Here is a 20,005-nt window from a genome sequence, read left to right as displayed (position 1 = left end):
TGTGCAACTAAGAGACTGTTGTACACTTGAATTTCTAGGGGCGTTTTGCCCACATGTATGATCTGTGCACCATGTGTGTGCCCGGTCCCAGAGGAGGCCAGGGAAAGGTGTCAGATCCCCTGGAACTGGAGTTACAGTCGGTTGTGATCCACCACGTGGATGCTGGGAGTCAAACCCTGATCCTCTGGAAGAGCAGTGGGTGCTCTTAACTGCCAATCCATCGCTCCATCCCAAGGTCTGAAATTATAACATAAATCCAGCCTGGCATGGTGGCACATGCCTGGACTCTCAGGACTCAGGAAGCTAAGGGAGAAGGATAAGTCCCAGGCCAGCTTGGGCTTTCCCGGTGAGATCCTGCCTCAAACCCTCACCTCTGTCTGGATTCTATTGCTCGTAAATAAAATAGCTTTTATTTTCCACTATTGGAGATGGACATAGGGTTGCGTGCTAGGCTAATTCTCTATGACTGAGCTACATCCTCCGTCCCAAAATAAACTTTTTTAAAAAACTTTTAAAGTTTTTATGTTAAATGTTTCAAAAGGCTGGGTGTTGTAGTGAAAATTATAGGATTTCATTCTCTTTAAATATTATATTTATGTTTTAATTTTAATCCCAGGTATGGGATGTGGGGCAACTTCAGACTATCTGCAGCAGCTGACTGTGATTTGCCTCGTGCTCTAGCAAAGGTGTGGTTTTACCAGCTGTAGATTGTTTCTGCAATTGTGTGACATTGGAATACTGGGGACTTTTGAGAGGGGGTATAAAGGATAGAACCTGGAGAGATGTGGTGGCTTGTTGGTGGGTTGTTCAATGGTGTTGATTGTTGTTGGTCATGGTTTGTTAAGGAGTCATGCACAAAGAGGAAATAAGAAGAAGAAATTAGATATCATGATATGGAGATCAAGCTTGCCCCAAGAAACTTGATGGCCCTCATCAGTAAGAAATAGTCAGACGGTAATGTCTCCCCCTTTCCAATCCTTGAATTTATTCAGGTAATCTCTTTCCTTTTCTCTCTATCATTTTTCTCTTTTAGTCTTTTCTAGTGTTAGGCAATTGAAAGAGTGGAAGAAAAGGTTTGGAGAAGGGTGGACAAAGAAGAACTCTCAGAGTCCAGCTACAGAGTGTGGTGCCTCACACCTTTAATCCCAGTGCTCAGGAGGCAGAGGCAGGCAGGTCTCTGAGTCTGAGGCCAGCCTGGTCTACAGAATGAATTATAGGACGGACAGGACCATATAGTGAGACTCTGTCTCAAAAACAAAAACAGAACAAATAGTAAGAACAACAAAACATTTTTAATTACATGTATGTGCATGTGGAGGGGTGTGGAGAGGAGAGCTGTGAGTGCAGGTGCCAGAAAGTGCTAGAAGAGGGCATTGTATTCGTCGTGAAGGGATTGGAAAATACTATTAACTATCAAGATTAAAAGCAGTCACTGGAGATCCCTGCCTGGATTACCCAGATGTTGGAATTGCCTGGAGCTGGAGTTACAGTCTGGTATGAGTGTCAGGTATGAACGTGGGTCATCTCCGAGAGCACTCATAACCACTGAGCCCTTTCCCCAACCCCTGGAATAATTTAAGTTTGAACGTTATAAAGATGAATAAGCAAAGGGAGGAGAGGACAAGCTCAGTCCCAGGTGTACAGGCTCGTGACTTTGTAGAGCTCCTCCGAGGCAGGCAGAATGGCGGCCAGGCATCTCAGGTTGAGGGCATCTCAGGTTGGAGGGTACAAGGATGAATTTTGTAACATGTTGGTGTTGGATACTGTGGGGAAAGGCTCTTGCCTGAGAGTTCACCAGAAGTGTCAACAGGCCTCAGTTATGTTGGTTCTGCTTCAAGGCAACAGGCAGGCCTTGTTCTCCAAGGCCACGCTCCCAGCTATTAAGCTAATAGTAAGCATGATGCGTAACTGGAAAATATTGTCTCTGGCTGGGAGGTTGCTTCCTAGCAACAAGTTCTAGACAGTGTGCTCTGATCTTTACTGGGTAAACAACTGCCTCTGCACATCCCGTTCCCACCGATTGATCAAAACTTGACCTTAGTTCAGGAAAATCTTAATTTAGGCAAGCCCATTCGCAATAGCCTTCCCAGTTTGGAAAGAAATTTATAGATCCAAAGCCAGAAGTTGGGCCTGGGAGAAGGGAGGACACCTGGTCCTCAGCTGCTGTTGTCAGCCCCTGTTGACACCTATATTCCCATCTGGCTTCCAGTTGTACAGGCCATGAGCACAACAGCTTTAGGCTGCCCCTCCTTCTGAACTTGAGGTCTCTCCAGGACCTTGGCTTGCTAGACTTTTTAGGTTACCTTTTGTGAAGGGCATAGAAAATACCCATCTTGTCTGGGGAGTAAGAAAAGACGTACACTAGAGGCTGCATCTACTCAACACCCTCACATGCGGGTGTGTAAAGAAATGTCATAAGCTCTGTCACCTCCTTGGGGTCTACATAGGAAGTAAGGCCTGTGTCCCACAAGTGCCTCCCACACCAGCAACCCCTTTTTCTCCTCTAACTTCTCCCACATGAGAGGAATCGCACCACTGGGCTCTGATGAGGATGTGAAGTGCTGTTTCTGACTGACCACAGAATTCTTCCATGCTGTGTCCTTTGGTATACACATAAATCATCCCCCTCGGTCTGTAACAGTATAACCTGCACCCTGAAGAATTAAAGTTGACCTAAGGACTCCTAAGCCAGGAGTGAGGAGAGCCGGAGGGACGGCTACTCCAAGGAATATTTCTCACTTGAAGTTGCTTTTCTAATTGCCTCACAGCTAAGTCTAAATCTACATGTGCACATCCCAAAGCTTTCGTTCCAGCTCTTCTTTCTGAAAGAAAGCAGTGCGTGCATGCGTGCGTGCGTGCATGCGTGCGTGCGTGCATGCGTGTACACAAGGGCCAGAGGGGCATCAGGAGTTCTTCGAATGGTAGAGAAGAGCCAAGACCTTTCCTGTCCCCTAGTTCTGGCCAAAACTGTAAATAAATCCATTTCCTTTCACCAAAAAGGGGAGGGAGAACTGAGCAAAGAACCCAAGCCAGAGCTGCACGGGGGAATTAAGCAAAGGGAAAGAGCGAGATGTGGCCGGAGTGTGCGACTGCATCCACGGAGCAGTGAGAAATGAGTCAGAGAGGCTACAGAAGTGAACCTCAGAGAGAGACTATAATATATATGACCCTTGTTTCCTGGGTGGGATGGGAAGCCTTTAGAAAGTTCTACAGCATAATAAACAGAGCTGCTTAAAAGGGTCGCTATAGCGGCTTTATTGAGAAGACTATAGGGCCTAATGGGTGAAAGACATGTCAACTAGGAAGTTACCTCAATAGGCAAGGCAAGGCAGAACGACGGACTAGGGTGACGGCAATGGGGGTGGTTGAGTGGCCTCTGCTGTTTCTGAAGAATTATCAGCTATCTTTGTATTATTATCTTCGTATAAGTCATTTTATCCTTGTCTATTTGTTTGATTGTGATGTCTATGGTGAAATTTCTTTGAACTTTCTCTTCTTAGGGTAGACTCTGCTTTCTGGGTCCTTTCCACCCATTTGAGAAGTTGTCAGGTGCTGGTCTGTTCATCATTTTCAGCCCCGATTCTCTCCTCTCTCTCAGAACCCAGCTATGCACACATCAGACTGTGTACGTCAAACACTGAACAGCCCACTTCCTTCCTGCTCATCTCCTCTCCATCCCCTGTTCTTAGGAATCACTTTTATTGATTTGGCCTCAAGTTATATTATCATTGCCAATGTGCAGAATGTTAAATTCAGGAATTATACTTTACTTACAGGTTTTGGCTCCCTATTTGGTTCTGTTTCTACAGTTTCCAGTGTTCCTGCTGCAGTGACAAGCCACGTCCTAGGGGTGGGTGGGGGCAAGGCTTATGTGGAGTTGTCCTGGGTCTACTGTAAAGTAAAAATGTATTAGTCACGAAGAGATTATCAAGCACAATCAATTATCAAGATTAAAAGCAGTCGCTGGAAATCCTTGCCAGGATTGCCCAGATGTTGGAATTAGTAGACTAGGACTTTAAAGCACTTGTCATACATACATTTAATCATATAAAAGAAAATGTGACATTGCCAGAACAGATGTGTGATCTCAGGAAATCCTCAAGTGACTTAACTGCATGCCAGAAAAACCAGAGCAACAGTCCTTATAGTACACACACACATACACACATACACACACATGTACACACACAAACACAAACACACACAAACATACACACATACACACACATACATACACACACATACACACACATACAATACACACACAAACACAAACACACACAGACATACACACATACACACACATATACACACACATATACACACACATATACACAATATACAAATACACATACACACATATACACACATACACACATACATACACATACAAACACACACAAATATACACAAATACACACATACATACAAACACACACACATACACACACAAGCACACAAACACAAACATACACACATACGCACACACACACATACACACACATACACAAATACATACACACACATATACACACACATACACACATACAAACATACATACACAAACACAAATATACACACATACACACAAACATATACACATATACACACATACACACAAACACACAGACACACACACAAATTTAGCATTTCAAACACAAAATTCATGTGTATGTCATACAATCCAAAGTTATCCAGCATATAAAGGAGAAATATTATTATAACTGGAAAAATTGATACAAATAAATGTAGAGATGACAGTTATTAAACAAGAACATTAAAATAGTTATAAAATAACAAATGTTATTTATATATAATATATGATATATAATATGAAGAATATAAAATAGGGTTATATTTATATATAAATATATGAAGAATATTAAAAAGGGAAAGCAAACACATTATGAGGAGGGTTATAGACATGGAAAAACGCAAAGGGAGATTTGATACTTAAAAAGTATAAGGTGGTGGGGCACTGACAGGATTTCAAGTTTGATGCCAGCTGGAGCTACATAGGGAGACCCTATCTCAAAGGAAATAAAAAGGAGGGATGGAATCATGGGAAAGTATACCACAAAATCATTAACCAAAAGATTTGTGGAGGGGGCTGGGGACACAGTTCAGTGGTACAGCACCTGCTCACCACAGAGGGAACCAGGTGAGGTCCCTGGTTCAATGCCAAGCACAGGAGAGGAGAAGGAAGAAGTAGAGGAAAGAATGAGTTTTCTTTAACTAAAATACAGAGAGATGGCTGAAGTGGAAACTTAAGGGTTCTTAGGGAAAGTCAGTTGGATGGTGTTTGGCTAAGGCAAACACATGAAGGAACGTTTCCTTAAGGTGGACGCAGGTGTGAAAGGCGAAGGCAGACTTGTGAACAGACCGGAGAGGGAATGTTCTGCTAAAGCAAGGGTGTGAAAGGACATGTGATGAAAGATTCTTTGCTAATGACATGCATGCATTGGTTCACCTCACATTGCATAGTTAAGCTGCATTTGTCAGGATGCCATAGAGAGAAATGCACCAAAAACTTCTGGTGGTGTAGTGCAGTTTGTTGCAGCTTCCGAAGGCTCGGGCTGATTGGATGCAGGTGCTGAGGCAAGGCCCATGGAGGACACATGATGCTTGGAGGTTATTAATAGGACTCCATGGAGTGATGGAGACATAACCGGTACAGCTAGCTGTGCAATGCTTGTGGATCTCTAGTCTCCCGTAATCTTCACTTCCCTGAGAGAGGTACAACCTAGAACTTCTCCTGGTGTTCCTGTTGGGTCCTGCTACTCAAGCCAAGGCTGAGGCCTGGCTGTCTCTGCTAGGTCGTGTCACTGCTGCTAATCCGACTCTACTGAACTGTCCTGCTAGTGTATCCGTACCTGTTTGTGAGTGGATCGAGATGCTGCTGTCTGTTTCCCTGTGAACCGAACTGCTGGTTTCCAAACAGCACCGATGGGAGTTGCTCCAAAGAACCTTTCTAAACAGGGCCACTTCCTCTTTATCTTTGCTTTCCTACTACCTCTGGTGGGTGGGTGGTTCCAAGGAAGGTTAAAGAGCTTAAGAGCCATCATTAAAAGTAGAATTTGAAAGACTTAAAGTTACAGATGGCTCTTTGCTTCAGAGCACATATTGATCTCTAACCGTCAATCATTTTAAGTGAGACGTGATTACACCCGCATGGTAGGACAGAAATACAGCGTGACTCCAAAGTGAGCCACACAATTTTCCTGACGACTACACGTTAAAGAGTTAAAAGGAAGAGTGGTAAATAAACACTATACATTTGTCACAGCACACAGACTGCACATTCCCAATCGTGACTTCTGCTGATGTGTCAGCACAGGCATGCTCAGTACAAATGTACCAGGTGGTGGACATTGGATGTAGGTGAAGCCGTGTGAGGGGCACTTCATGTTTCTGCCTTCCATTCAGCTGTGCTGTGAGCCTAAAACTATTCCAAAATGTAAAGCCTTCCTTGAAAGGGGAAGAGGGTGGGGTAGAAACGATGCAATACAGTACTCGTGTAAAAAATTCTCAAAAAAATGTTTTTCAAAAAGAAAGCCTATTGTTTTTGAAGAAGCACAAAGTGGTCAGGGCAGAGTGGGAAGTAAGTTCACCCAGCCAGCCCCGTGGCCCAAGTTCAGATCTCTCAATTATTCACTGGGTCAAGCATTGTCTTAGACATTCTAAAAACAATATGAAACTGGGTTCCTGTAACTTCAGCACTTGATCAGGAAATCAGAGCCAGCCTTGGCTTCATTGTAAGTTCAAGGTCAGCCTGGGCTACATGAGATCCTGTCTTCAAAATAAGTAAATAAACACAATACATTCATTAATCTTATCAAGAAGGCCAGCGTGAGGGTTGGGAGGAGACTCAGAAGTAAAATGTCCTCACCATAGAGACAGGGCTGGTTGGGAGTAGTGTACAATCTGGACTCAAGTGCGTCAAGACGTCGCTCTTTCCATTACAGTCATGGCTGCCATCTGACGCAGAGGAAAGCTGCTTCTAGTGACCTGAATAGAGGAATCTGGAAATACGCAATTGGCCCCACTTCTGAACAGCAAGGCTCTAAACTAGATGAGCTATCTGTTCAAGGGCCAGGCAGCCAGGAAAAGGGGAAGCATTTCTCCACAAGAATTGGCTTTGATTAGTAGGGTCTCTGCAACATTCTCCGGAGTGGCTGCTAGAGTGTCGTGGGAAGATTCACCTCCAAATCCTCTCGAACCACTTCTGAATTTCAAGGCTCTCCAAGTCTCATACAAGCTGCCCTGACCTTTTCTCTGAGTGAAATAGGTATTAACAGTGTGCAAACAGAATAGTGAGGCCAGCCTGTGAGCCTGTGCCCTCAGCAGAGCCCTTCAGCTTTGAGGGGAAGCCAGGTGACACGCCTTCTTTAGGTTGAGGCTGTCTTTGGACAGGATATTGAAAGTGTTCAGGAGGACGCAACTTGGGGTGCACCCCCTGCAGTTCAGCTTTGACTTAGCCCTTGGATATCAGACTGACCTGCAGAGTGACCTTGGCAGGCCAGTCGCCTCTGAGCTGCGGGGAGCCCCCCATGTGTCCCAGCACAGGACAGAGGCGTTCCAAAGGGGTCTCCAGCCGCTGACTTCCCGTTTGAAGACCGCAGCCCGGGAGCCCGAAGGCCGAAGGCGACACACAGCTGGCCCATAACAAAGAGCCAGGGTCCAGGGCGCGCTGCGGCCCCCCGGGAGGTTTTGGAAACTCTTAGCGGCCAGGGCGGGGCTTCAGAGCACCGCAGCCAATCACCAGAAGTTCAAGGCGCCGAGGGCGGAGCCTGATGCCAGCGGCTGCTGCGGCCAGGCTGGGTCCGAGCATCCCGCGGCTTCGGACCCGCCCGGCCCGGACATGGCGAGCGTCCGGGCCTCTGCGCGAGGCGCGCTGCTACTTCTGCTGTCCGCGGCGGGGGTCGCGAAGGTGACCGGGGGCCTGGCCCCGGGCAGCGCGGGTGAGTAGTCGCTGGAGCCCCGGTCGGGGCGTTCCTGAGCGAGTGTCTCAGCGCTCCAAGATGGCGCGGAGCCGGGGGCGGGGTGCGCGTGCCCCCAGACCCGCGGGCGGCGGTCAGGAGCGTCGTGCTGGAGCCGGACCCGGAGGCCGCTCCCCGCCCTCGCCTTCTTCGCCCTGAAGATCTTCCGAACCCCGGGGTGATGACTTGGGTTCGAGGCCTTGCTCTGTCACCTCCCAGACAGGGGCCCCTTGCCCTGCTGGACCCCGGTCCCTGTCAGAAAGCAGGAAGGTGCCTGGGCTCCGGATAGCCCCGCTGGGCGGAAGGGATACGTAGGTGCAGCTCCCCTACTGCTGCCCAGTCAGTTGATGTCACTTGTTAATTTGACTGACTTGGCCTGAGTGGCGGTGAACTTTGATAGGCTCCACAAGGCTCCGGCGCACAGTCGGTCTGAGATCAGGCTGGGGCTGGGGGCTGGGGGTGGGGTGGGGGACAACTACAAATCGATAAATCACCCGGTGGCGGGCGGGCTTCAGGAGAGAGGTGTGTTCTTGGGCTCTTTAAAGCAATTACACCAGAGATGGATGGAGAGCTTGACCACTTACGGTTGTCCTTCCTGCGCTTGCTCAACTTTTGGATTTGACACTAGCTTGTGCTTCCCGGGACACCCAAGCTGAGGATAGGTGGCATACGACAGGAGCTGTAAGCAGTTTGAATTCAGGCACACATGTTCAGAGGAGAGATGCGGGCGGGGCTGCCGCCTGTGCACAGAGGGTTGACATTCACCTAGAAGATTAGAAAAACCAAGTGTCTACCTACACTAGCCATCGAAAGATGACTGGGATTTGTATGACAAAAGTAACGGAGGAGTGTGTTGCTCACAGGGAGAGGCACTAAGAGAAAAACATACTCAGTCTCAACGAGGTTTTTAGGAAAGCCTGTAAAATTAAAATTGAGGAGTTTTGGTTGCTTTTTTATTATTTTTTTAAAGCAGACATTTGAAGAAAATTGTGTCAGGAACCTGGCATTAGTTAATTAATCGAATTCTAAATTTAACTATTAACTAATAAGGAAACCAATAAAAAAGGAAAGAAAGAGTACCGTGAATTCGTGACTAATTCAGCTTATCTCTCTGTGCCCTAGTTAGCCCAAAGTTATCTACAGAATACTAGTTGCCCCCTCTTATCCCACTGTTGTAGCGTAGGGTTTTAGGAAAACTTGAGTAAGTTACTTAGCCTTAATCATTTTTTACTTTAATAGTCACATTCTTATATATAGTACCTTCTAGATCAGTGGTTCTCAGTGTGTGGGACGAGACCCCTTTTGGGGGTCCAGTGATCCTTTCACAGGTGTCACCTAAGACATCAAAAACACAGATATTATTATGATTCATAACAGTAGTAAAATTAAAATTATGAAGTAGCAACGCAAACAGTTTTATGGTTGAGGGGTGGGGTCACAACATGAGGAATTGCATTAAAGGGTCACAGCATTAGGAAAGTTGGGAACCACTGCTGTAGATTTTACTAAGAGGATTAACTAAGGTATCCATGTATAGCATTTAGCATAGCACACGCCAAAATGTTAGCTCTTAATGGGCAGGCCAGGTGTGGTTTACACTGGTAATTCCTGGAAGACTAAGGCAGGAGGATTGCCACAAAGACCCAGGCCAGCCTGTTACAGAGTGACACCCTGTCTCAAACAAGAAAAACAAACAAACAAACAAAAAAAAAAAAACGAGAAGCAGAAAAAGAAAGACTAAATAAATAAATAAAACAATGTAGGCCAGGTGTGGTGGTGCACACATGTTTAATCCCAGCACTTGGGAGGCAGAGGCAGGAGGATCTCTGAATTCAAGGCCAGTATAGGCTCCAGAAAGGAGGACATCCAGGGCTACACAAAGAAACCCTGTCTTGAAAAAGATAGATAGATAGATAGATAGATGGATGGATGGATGGATGGATGGATGGATGGATGGATGGATGGATGGATGGGTGGGTGGGTGGGTGGGTGGATGGATGGATGGATGATGGGTGGGTGGGTGGATGGATGGATGGGTGGGTGGGTGGGTGGATGGATGGATAGATGGATGATGTGTGTGAATGTGGGTGAATGCAGCACACTACAGTTGTAGCATATCTAATTAGTTCACAATAAAAGGCCCGAGGAGTCTTCATGGAGACACTCATTTGCCGAGGAGCTAGAGCGTGACTCTAGAGAGTTTCTTTTTGGGTACTAGCATTGTTATATAACTGACTATGCTGAAAATAACTGAGTTAATACACCTTAAAAGGATGGACTTCGTAAGATATGATTTATATCTCAGTAAACAGCTGTGAGAAGAACAAAAGACTCGCTCTTTAACTTTCCTTCTAACACTTTGGAGCACACTGGGCGGTTATTTCCAATAGCCCTGCCATCTCTAAGACATCTGTGGCTTCGTAGAGTTTGCACTGTTCAATAAAAAGAGAAATTACAAGTTTGATTGTAAATTGAGCCTCATTCCTTGTGCTAAGTCCTGGGAAGCGTATAGTGCTGGTTTCTTATGTAAAGGGCCTTGGATAATATAATGGACAAAAGCTTCCACTGTGGATCTGTAGAGGGTCTAAAGCAGAAATTGAGAGTACAATTATTAAATTGTGTTTCAGTGAAGGCCTGGTTTGTAGTCCTGTCCAGGCACTCACGTATCCTCTTATTGCCCCATCCCAGCCGGTCTCCTCTAGTACACAGCTTCCAGGTCGCTGACCCCTCCTGAGTATCCCCTGACTGTGCTGTTCTTGGGGTGAAGGCAGAAGAGTGTGGCAGCTTGCTCAGTGATTATCTCACTGGAGGATGGGATAAGAGCCCATGTTGCAGGCCTGGGGGTCTGTGTTTTAGGACACCTTAGTGGCTCTGTTTCTATTTAAGATGTTTTGTAATAATACAAAGGAGAGAAAGATGTGTAACATTAAGGGCCAAATTTCAAGGAGTTGACATTTGAGGGATTATGTAATAGCCTAGAATCCAGAAAAAGAATGTAATGAATTTTAAGTTAGAAGAAGGAAACGCCTATCTGGAGGAAAGTAATAAAAAGCAGATTTTCCTCCCGCTGACTCTCTTGGCCCCTGATGTAGAGAGAGTCAGGGCTGGTGGCAGCCCAGATCGGACAGCTTATCCTGGCATACAATACAGGAGCTCCTCTCCAGCATCCACAGGCTTAGGCAGTCTTTCATTACTCCTACTTTTCATTGTTGAACACTCCTAGAAGAAAGTGAGAGATGTCAAGGAGAAAGGCTTTGTTGTTATAAACTGACTGTTAAAAAGGAAAGACACATTGGCTTGAGGCTTGTTTACTCAGGAAACTGGCTGGTTATAGTGTTGGTGCAGCTTAAGTTCTAGGAGAGGAGAGTTGGTAATAAATGGAGAAAATGATTTTCGGGTATAAGTCTGGTGTGAAGAAGCTTAACAACATGGTAACAGAACTGTGTGAGGGAGAGAGTGTGTCTTATGTAGAGCTGACAGGAACAGCCTCTTGGAGAAGCGACACTTGGAGTGAAGATGGAAGCCAGCGAAGGTGCTCGCCCTAGGAAAGGTGAGGCGGTGGCTCAGTGGTAGAGCATCTAGAATGCACAAGGCCTGAGTTCACTTCCCAGCACTGGAAAGAGGGGAGCAGAGTCAGCGGAAAAAGAAAAGTACCATCTCCATAAATGTTTAAGAGAGACATTAGGAGTGACTGACAGCCCTAGTATTTGTTCAGCTGCTTATAGTGCCAGAAACTGCAGCCCAAGTTACAATGTGGCATGCAAAAATACACATGTCCTCTATTTTTGTGGGGCTTAGTTTAGTTGAAATTCAGACTTTTGATATTCGCAGGAATCCAAGCATAGTGGCACATGCTGGTAATACCAGCACGAAGGAGGTGGAGAGGCAAGAGGGTTTCAAGTTTGAGACCAGCCTGGGCCACATAATGAAGCTCTGTCTTAAAACAAAACACGTACAAATCACCAAGAATTGCAGAATGTCTACCTTGATAATGCATGTTAATTAGTCATATCTATTTCTGTTCCAAGTCTAGAGAATATGTTTGAGGAAAAACTGAGTTCATGGAGCATGTAGCTTATGATATGGCGAGTGCTACAAAGTTTGGAGGTAAGATGAGCACTGCCAGGAGTCAGGCAAGAGTCCGTGCCTGTAATTCCAACACATAGTATGCAGGGATTGGGGACTGCAAGTTTGATGCTCACCTGCTCAGATAGCAAATTCCAGGCCATCCTGGTTTTTGTAGGGGGAACCTGTCTCAAAAGAAAGGTGTTGGGGTGACACAGGACAGACAACTGGAGGTAGTTCAGTAAAGTGCCTGTCGTGCATAAGAAGCACCTGAGTTCAGATCTCTAGCACGCCCATAAAAAGTTGTGTAGCAGTAAGTGTCTGTAACTCCAGCACTGGGCCCTGGGTATGTGTGAGAAGAAGAGGGATCCCTGGAACTCACTGATAAGGTCCAGACCTGGTGAGAAACCATCTCCAAAACAAAGAAGGAGAAGGCAGAAGAGAGGAAGAGGAGGAGAAGAAAGATTGAGAAAAAACCCAGACATCGATCCCAAATCACCAACATGTGCACCCATTTGTGCACATAAACATATAAATGACTTTTAAAAAGTCAGATGTGATGGTCCAACCTGAATACTGGCACTTGCAAGTGAAGGCAGTAAGACCAGGAGTTTAAAAGTCGTTCTTGGGGTTGGGGATTTAGCTCAGTGGTAGAGCCAGGCCCTGGGTTTGGCCCCCAAACCCAAAAAAAAAAAAAAAAAAAAAAATTAAACTGGTAAAAGTCATTCTTTTCGATACAGTGAATTGGAGGTTAGCATGAGGTATATGTGATGCCGTGTCAACAAATATATGAATTACATACATGCATACACACACACACACACACACATATACACACACACACACATATATATATAAAGATATTGAGACAAAATCATTATATCCCATGTTTATAATGGAAACCCTGGAGAATGGATTACCCAAGAATACTGACAACGGGTGTCTAGAAGAATCTTCATAACAGTCTCCCTCAGTTTCTTTTTATAATAACGAAGATCTGGGTTAAGGTGCTTTGGATGCCAAGGACCAGAAACAAGATGGCTGACTGTGAGATCAGGGTACAGTTATGTAGTCCCTAAGTGGAAGTTGCATACACCAAGGATGGGACATTTCAGCACACTCTGAACTGCAGAGGGCTAAGGAAAGTGGAAAACTGCCAAGCAGCAAGAGCACTGCTCACTGTGCGTTTCTTAATGCTTCATCTTTGTTCCTGTGCTTTCTGTACTCTCATCAGCGGCCCAGGTTCAAAGTCTCTGTAAGTCATCACTAGTGGCTTCTTACCTTTTGAGTTCTTGATTGACTCCAATTGATGTTAGAACCCAATGAGATCATTGCAGTGTTGACAGCAATGGGGACAATCTGTAGTGTGCGAACAAACAAAATGTGTACCTGTTTACACGTGTGTGCAGACAGATGCAGCAGTGTGGCCATAGGAGTGAGTGTGTGCTGGGTGTGGGCTGATAAACTATATACACAAATGCATATACTTCATATCTTTATGTCTTTGTTATGGAGAAACTAGGAAAAAAAATTTTAAGACAGTCTCACAGGTCTGGAGAGACAGCTCAGAGGTTAAGAGCACTCTCTGCTCTTCCAGAGGTCCTGAGTTCAATTCCCAGCAACCACATGGTGGCTCACAACCATCTATAATGGAATCTGATGCCCTCTTCTGGTGTGTCTGAAGACAGCTACAGTTAACTCACATACATAAAATAAATAAATCTTTAAAAAAAAAAAAACAGTGTGTTTGAAGACAGCTACAGTGTGCTCAAATATAAAATAATAAATCTTTAAAAAAAAAAAAAAAGACAGCCTGGCATTGTAGCCCAGACTTGTCTCCAATTCATATTACTATTATCCCTGAGCTTCCTGGGTGCTAAGATTACAGGGTGCTTATATGCTTTTTGTAAGTTAAAGTTACAGTTGTCATTTAAATATTTTTAGTTGTCTAAAACTTTATCATAAAAGATTTCATATACTAAAAAATAAGATACTTTTTTTTAAATTGTTTTTCTTTTATTTATAATGAATTTCAGTATTAGCCAGATTTTGTTTTGTTTTTCCCTGTCTGTAGTGTAGGATAGATATGAATATATTTATTTACATACAAATTCTGTTTTAATAGTTCTTTGGTGTGTATTTATTAGAGAACCTATTTTCTTTAGCAAAGAAAACAGGAATGGCTTTGCAATGACAAAATTGAATGTTAGCATTTGGGAGGCTTCTGTGGCAAAATCCCTTTTAATTTCCAAAAGCCTGTAATTCTCGGGGTATTTATTTTTAGATTATGGTGTGTCTTTGCTTCCTTAAGTGCTAGCTAGCCTGAGCAGTTGCGTTTTCCTAGCATAGCTAGAGTGTGCCTGCTGCTCACTGCCTCCTTGGTTTGCACACGGTCTCCCCCCACCGCAGCAGCTGGGCCTTAGTGTTTCAGTTATTGGATAATTCTGCTTGAATATTCCTAGGCTACACCAGTTCCTTCCTAAATCCAGCAAGTATGGCTCTTAGCAATTCCCTGTTGGTTTTCATTAATTTTATAATCAGAGTCTCGGTCTAAGACTTCAAGATGACATCTGTATCTCTTCAGAGAGGGTTAAACTGGTGCTTTTTATTCTCATGTCAATATCAGGTTTTATTTTCAACTCTTCCCTCCTTGTCCAGTTCCATTTTATGACAACGTGCAGGGTTTTAAACTGCAACAAATTAGGTGAACAAATAGGCAAATTAGTCAAAGTATAAAACAAAATGTTTCTGCACTAACTCCCCGTAGAAAGCACTAGGCAGGGCATGGTTTTTTTGTAGTTGTTGATTGTTTTGTTTTGTTTTTGTCGTCCCCCATCCCCATGCCCCAGTTATAGCTGAATGATGACCCAATAATCCACCTTAATTATTCTAAAAAGATAAAGGCCTTTAATTACTTTAATTGCATTCAGATTTTTCATAGTCTTAGGGGAGGCATATGAATTGAATATGTGTATACATTTATTTCTTGAAAAGGATGCAGTGCTAAAGATTGTAATAAGTTTTTAGTATTTAAAAGTAAGAAAGAATATGCACTGATCTAGTAATGTCTGCTGTTTAGATCAGCAGGGGCAGCGTGATGGGGCCACAGCCCTGGGCCTGCTGGTGGAGGTGGCAGTCCTCCCAGGGCGGAAATGTGCTATTAGAGAGGAATGCTCGGTCGAGAGGGCAGGGGTTATTACTGGAGGACGTCAGGCCGCCCTCTTTCATCCCAGTTTGTCAGAAGAACCCAACAAAGCTTTTGGAAACGCTGGAGGAAAGATGCCGGAGTGTCAGCAGAGGCTGTGTGGACAGTCGGAGTAGAAATCATTTCCTTTCATCTTTATTTCCCAAATTTTGTGGTTTCTTTCTTTTTTGTGTATATATTTTTTTTAACTTTAGCTTTGTGCCAAAACAAAAATACAACTGTCACCTCAAAAGGATAAGCGGTCATTTATTCTGAAGCCAAACAGAAGTGGCCATAGCCCAGGAACACAGAATTAGCTTACCCCAAGTCCCATGGTCCAGCGTTGTGACAAAGAAAATCCTGAATCAAGGCACTTCCAGACACGTTGGTGGACACGTTAGTTCCTGGGTTGAGCAACGCAGAGGGAGTAACTTCTGCAGGTCTCAGTGCTGTGTGCTAGTATTCTTAGACTTCTGATGGGGGAACTAGGATTCTGTTAAAACATTCCAGAAAGTCACGGTGTATTTTGGGGGCTAGAGAAAGCCCAAGATAAATTGTAATTAGGCTCTGGACCTGCAGTAGTCCAGCCTCTCTACTGTTAAGTGAAACTGTTATTCAGCCTTGTAGAAGGGTCAGTTGAAAATGCAGTTTCTTTCTGGAAACTTCTCATTTGGAAGTCACTTTATAATAAATTGGACCTTCACTATTGCACTATTAAATATAAAGTGGGGGAGGGGCTTCTGTATTTATATTTTAAATAAAAACCTCCAGTTGCTATGAGAGTTTTAATTAGAGTGCACTTCATGACTCAGTTTTAAATTGACCTTTGCTTCAAGGGACTTTTTTTTTTTTTTTTTTTTTTTAAAAATTCCTAGCCCCAAATCAGACTCCTGTCTGCCTGGTTGTTTTCTTTCTGTTAAGCCTGTGTTTATTGGGACCATATGTTACTCTGAGTTATCTCTGTGCCAAATCAGCTGGATTTTCTGCCCTTGTATGACCTTTGTGTTAGAGGGCAGAAGAGAGTGCCAGCTTCTACAGCATACCAGGTCAGAGAAGAGGCTTCCTTCCCCTCCTGCAGACACGGGGCCTTTGCAGGTGTGTGTGTGTGTGTGTGTGTGTGTATGAGTGTGTGTACGAGTGTGTATGTATATTTGTATGGGTGTGTATATGTGTGTGAGTGTGTGTTTGTGTGTGAATGTGTGTATGAGTGTGTGCATATGTGTGTATGTATATGAGTGTGTGTATGTGTGTGTTTGTGTATATGCATGTGTATGAGTGTGTGTATGTGTGTATATGTATGTGTATATATGTGTGCATGAGTGTGTATATATAGGTGTGTTTATGTGTGTATATGTGTGTTTGTGTGTATGTATGTGTGTATATGTGTGTTTGTGTGTGTGAATGTATGTGTGTGTATATGTGTGTTTGTGTGTGTGTATGTGTATGTATATGTGTGTGTGTGTTGCAGAGCTGCTGTGAGGGGATCTCAGGAGTGATTGGGCAGTCCCTGGAGTTGGAGGGCTGTATAGGCACTTTTACCCTCTTAATCAAGGCATGTTATTTCCTCTCTAAATGTGTGTGGGGGTGTGGGTGGGTGGGTGTGGTATAAGAAAAGTGTTTTGTACATACGTATGTACGTATGTATGTATGTATGTATGTATGTATGTATGTATGTATGTATGTAGACACACTTTCTACACACTTTTTGACTTAGAAAAACTTTTTGCCCTCAAACTGCCCATGTAATCCAGACTAGCTTTCAACTCCTTTTTGCTCCTTCTGCACCAGCCTCCAGATTGCTGGGATTGCAGTTTGCACCACACCACCAGGCTGAATAGAATCTCTTCATCAGACACTGACTCACAGAAGCTAGTCTTTCATGAAACCAACTGTCCAGTAACACCGTCCCCAGTGCTGTGCTTAGTGGCCTTTGATGTGCCATCTAAGAAGATTTCTTTTTTTATTCGCTTGTTTATTCATTCTTTTCTCCACTAACACCATGTGAATTGGTTTGCCAATTCTAGTTTCAATTGGTAGAGACAGGGGATCCCCAGAGCAATCTGGCTAGCAAGACTAATCTTATCAGCAAGCTTGGGGCTTGATCAAAAGACCCTGCCTCAATAAACAAAATGGAAGAGCAATCGAGATGATTCCGCATCACACACACACACACACACACACACACACACACACACACACACACACACACACACACACACACACACACACACACACACGCTCATGCACACAGAACTTTAAGAAAGAAGCCTGTCTGAACACACGTTTAAAACCCATGTCTATATTTGCCACCTTTCTCAGATCTTAAAGGGTCCAGTTCAGATGGTGACAGTTTCAGTTCAAGCCCACACAGTGACTCATCTCAATCCTATTATACTGTCTGTTTCACACAGAGGGGAGATGCTGTCACCTCCCTCTTTGGTATATCTTTAAATCCTTTCCTTGACTAGGATGTTACCCTGCTACAGAAAGCCATAGAAACTGTTCTTCATAAAAGGCATTGAGCTCTTCGCCCACAAGGTAACCTAAAACGAGATGAAGCCTGGCATCTCACCCTTTGTTTTGTGCCTATCTCTTGCACTTTGGCTCAGACCTCGGCTTGACTGTTAATCACTCATTAATCACTCATAGAGTAGCTATTTCCTTGGTCTGTCTCACTCCCTCTAAGGCTGAAGTCACAGAGATAAGCCTTTGCCCTAAATCTGTAGGAGCAAGCAAACTTTGCAGGGCGGACTGCTTCTCCTGTGTCTCCTGAAGCAGAGGTAATGATCACTGTGTAGGAACTAGATGGAGCTTATGACAGCTATAACAAGGTCTTAGGACCCTCTTTGTGAAGAAAATGCTGAGATGAAGGGACTGCTTAATTATGTGAACCTTGCCCACTGCTTCAATTCCTTTTCTGTTTGAAATGAAAGTCCCATCAATACCCTAAAGACAGACTTGGGGTCACTGGACCCTTCTTTGTTTCCCTCTCAAGCACATTTATTAGGTCTCCGCTTTTTACTATGACCCGTCTCTGTAAGTGCTGTGTGAAGCTAGGTGTCCACGTGTAGCCAGTGGGTGCTGCCAAAGCCTGAGCGTTTTGTCTCTGAACTCTAGTTATGCTACCACAGCACTGTAATTTACCAGAGGCTAAAGAACACACCTCTTGGTTCACTACTGTGTCCCTGTCTCTAAGCACAGTCCCCCTCTGGAGCCCACACCCCACCTCATTTCACCATGTTCTTTCTGCTTAACCTCCAATTGGGTATGCCGCAATCTAGTTCTGCTATAACCACCCATAGTACACACAGATCCTGCCTGCCAAAGTGCATGGCCCTACCAAGACCACGTTCTACATACACCAGCCTTACTTCAGGTTCTTTGAGTGGAGCCTTTCTTGTCTCATGGTGACCTTAACTGGAGAATTGAGAACACCGGAGAGTCAGTCACCAAAGTCCCCCAAGCCAGTAGCTTTTGAGTATGTTGTCTCAAGCCCAAGAATAAGAATATTGACAAGGATTAACCAGAGTAAATAGATTTCTGAAAGAACCATAAGAAAGAACTCTCAGGAGTGGGAAGGGCCCTGCTGGAGGAGTGCTGGCATCCTGCCAGGCCTGGTGATCTTTGGTGAGATCTATGGTAGGGATTGATCAGTGGAAACTGAGGTAATCTTTATTAGTCATTTCCTTCAGGAGGCACAGGAAAACAACATGGGTACAGTGGCATTTAGGAGTCCACAGGCCCAACCAGAGTTACTCACTCAAGGCAAGGAGTCACATGCTGTGTGCTCTTGCTCCACCATGAGCCTCCTTACTGCTCCTCGTCTATCCAGGTTAACACACGGTTTAAAGACTTTGGTTGTTTGTTTGTTTGTTCTAATGAATGTATGCCATGTACATAGGTGGCTGTAGAGGCCAGAAGAGGGTGTTGGGTCCCCTGGAGCTAGAGTTGTAAGTAGTTTTGAGCCTGCATAATATAGGTGCTAAGAATTGAGCTCCTATCCTCTGGAAGAGTAGCAAACGCTCTTAACCACTGAGCCAACTCACATACTTTGATCCGGGTACAGATCTAACATTCCCATGACTGGATTCAGTAGCTCCCTAGAACAAGTCCGAGCTCAGGGAAGTAGCATACTTCAAATCACTCTTAAGGAGTAGCTCCAAGGTAGAGAGAATGTAAACTTCGTGCACAACTGCTGTCTTACAGGATGTGAGCCAGGAGGACTAGCCAAAGAAAGACTCACAGGGCCAGGTCTGTCCCTTCGTCTCAGAGAAAGTGTGTGTGTGTGTGTGTGTGTGTGTGTGTGTGTGTGTGTGTGTGTGTGTGTGTGTGTGTGTAGCCCTAGCTGGCCTTGTATTCAGAGATCTATATGCTTCTGTTGGGATTCAAGACATATGCCACCAGATCCAGCAGAATCAATGTACACTTACATATGTAAAATATCCCCAGAACATCAGTGTAGTCATCAGCAGGGAAGCTTCACTGAGCTTCTGTGTCAGAGTTTATATCTGGTTTCATTGTCTAGGATTAACTGAATCTTTGGTCCAATGGTGGAATCAATCCACATTCCCCTCCTCACCACCAAAGATTGAGAGTTGATAAATGACTCAGTCCCTAACTCCCCGCTCGTCTTTCAGGCCTGGCTTGTCCCCATTCTGAAGCCATCCCATTGCGTTATTTCATATTGGAGCAAAGGCACTCTTGTTGTTAAGGAAATTCCATGGACCTGGAGTCTTCCCTCTCATGAGCTAGAACAAAGCCTCCCAGATTCTTCATT

General features: G+C 44.5%; 1 protein-coding gene across 1 annotated transcript in view; it reads left to right on the top strand.

The window, feature by feature from the left end:
• The first annotated feature begins 7,802 nt into the window (after positions 1–7,802).
• Reck (reversion inducing cysteine rich protein with kazal motifs) overlaps positions 7,803–20,005 on the top strand; it is a 65,516-nt gene continuing 53,313 nt past the window's right edge. Inside the window, exon 1 of the mRNA XM_032891579.1 lies at positions 7,803–7,961. Within this exon, the coding sequence (XP_032747470.1) occupies positions 7,862–7,961 (100 nt within the window). The 5' untranslated portion in view covers positions 7,803–7,861. The remainder of the gene's footprint in view (positions 7,962–20,005) is intronic.

This window comes from Rattus rattus, chromosome 1 (genome assembly GCF_011064425.1).
Source record: "Rattus rattus isolate New Zealand chromosome 1, Rrattus_CSIRO_v1, whole genome shotgun sequence".
In the NCBI taxonomy this organism is placed as follows: Eukaryota; Metazoa; Chordata; class Mammalia; order Rodentia; family Muridae; genus Rattus; species Rattus rattus.
The sequence above is the reverse complement of the archived record's forward strand: the minus strand, read 5'-3'. Positions and strand labels throughout refer to the sequence as shown.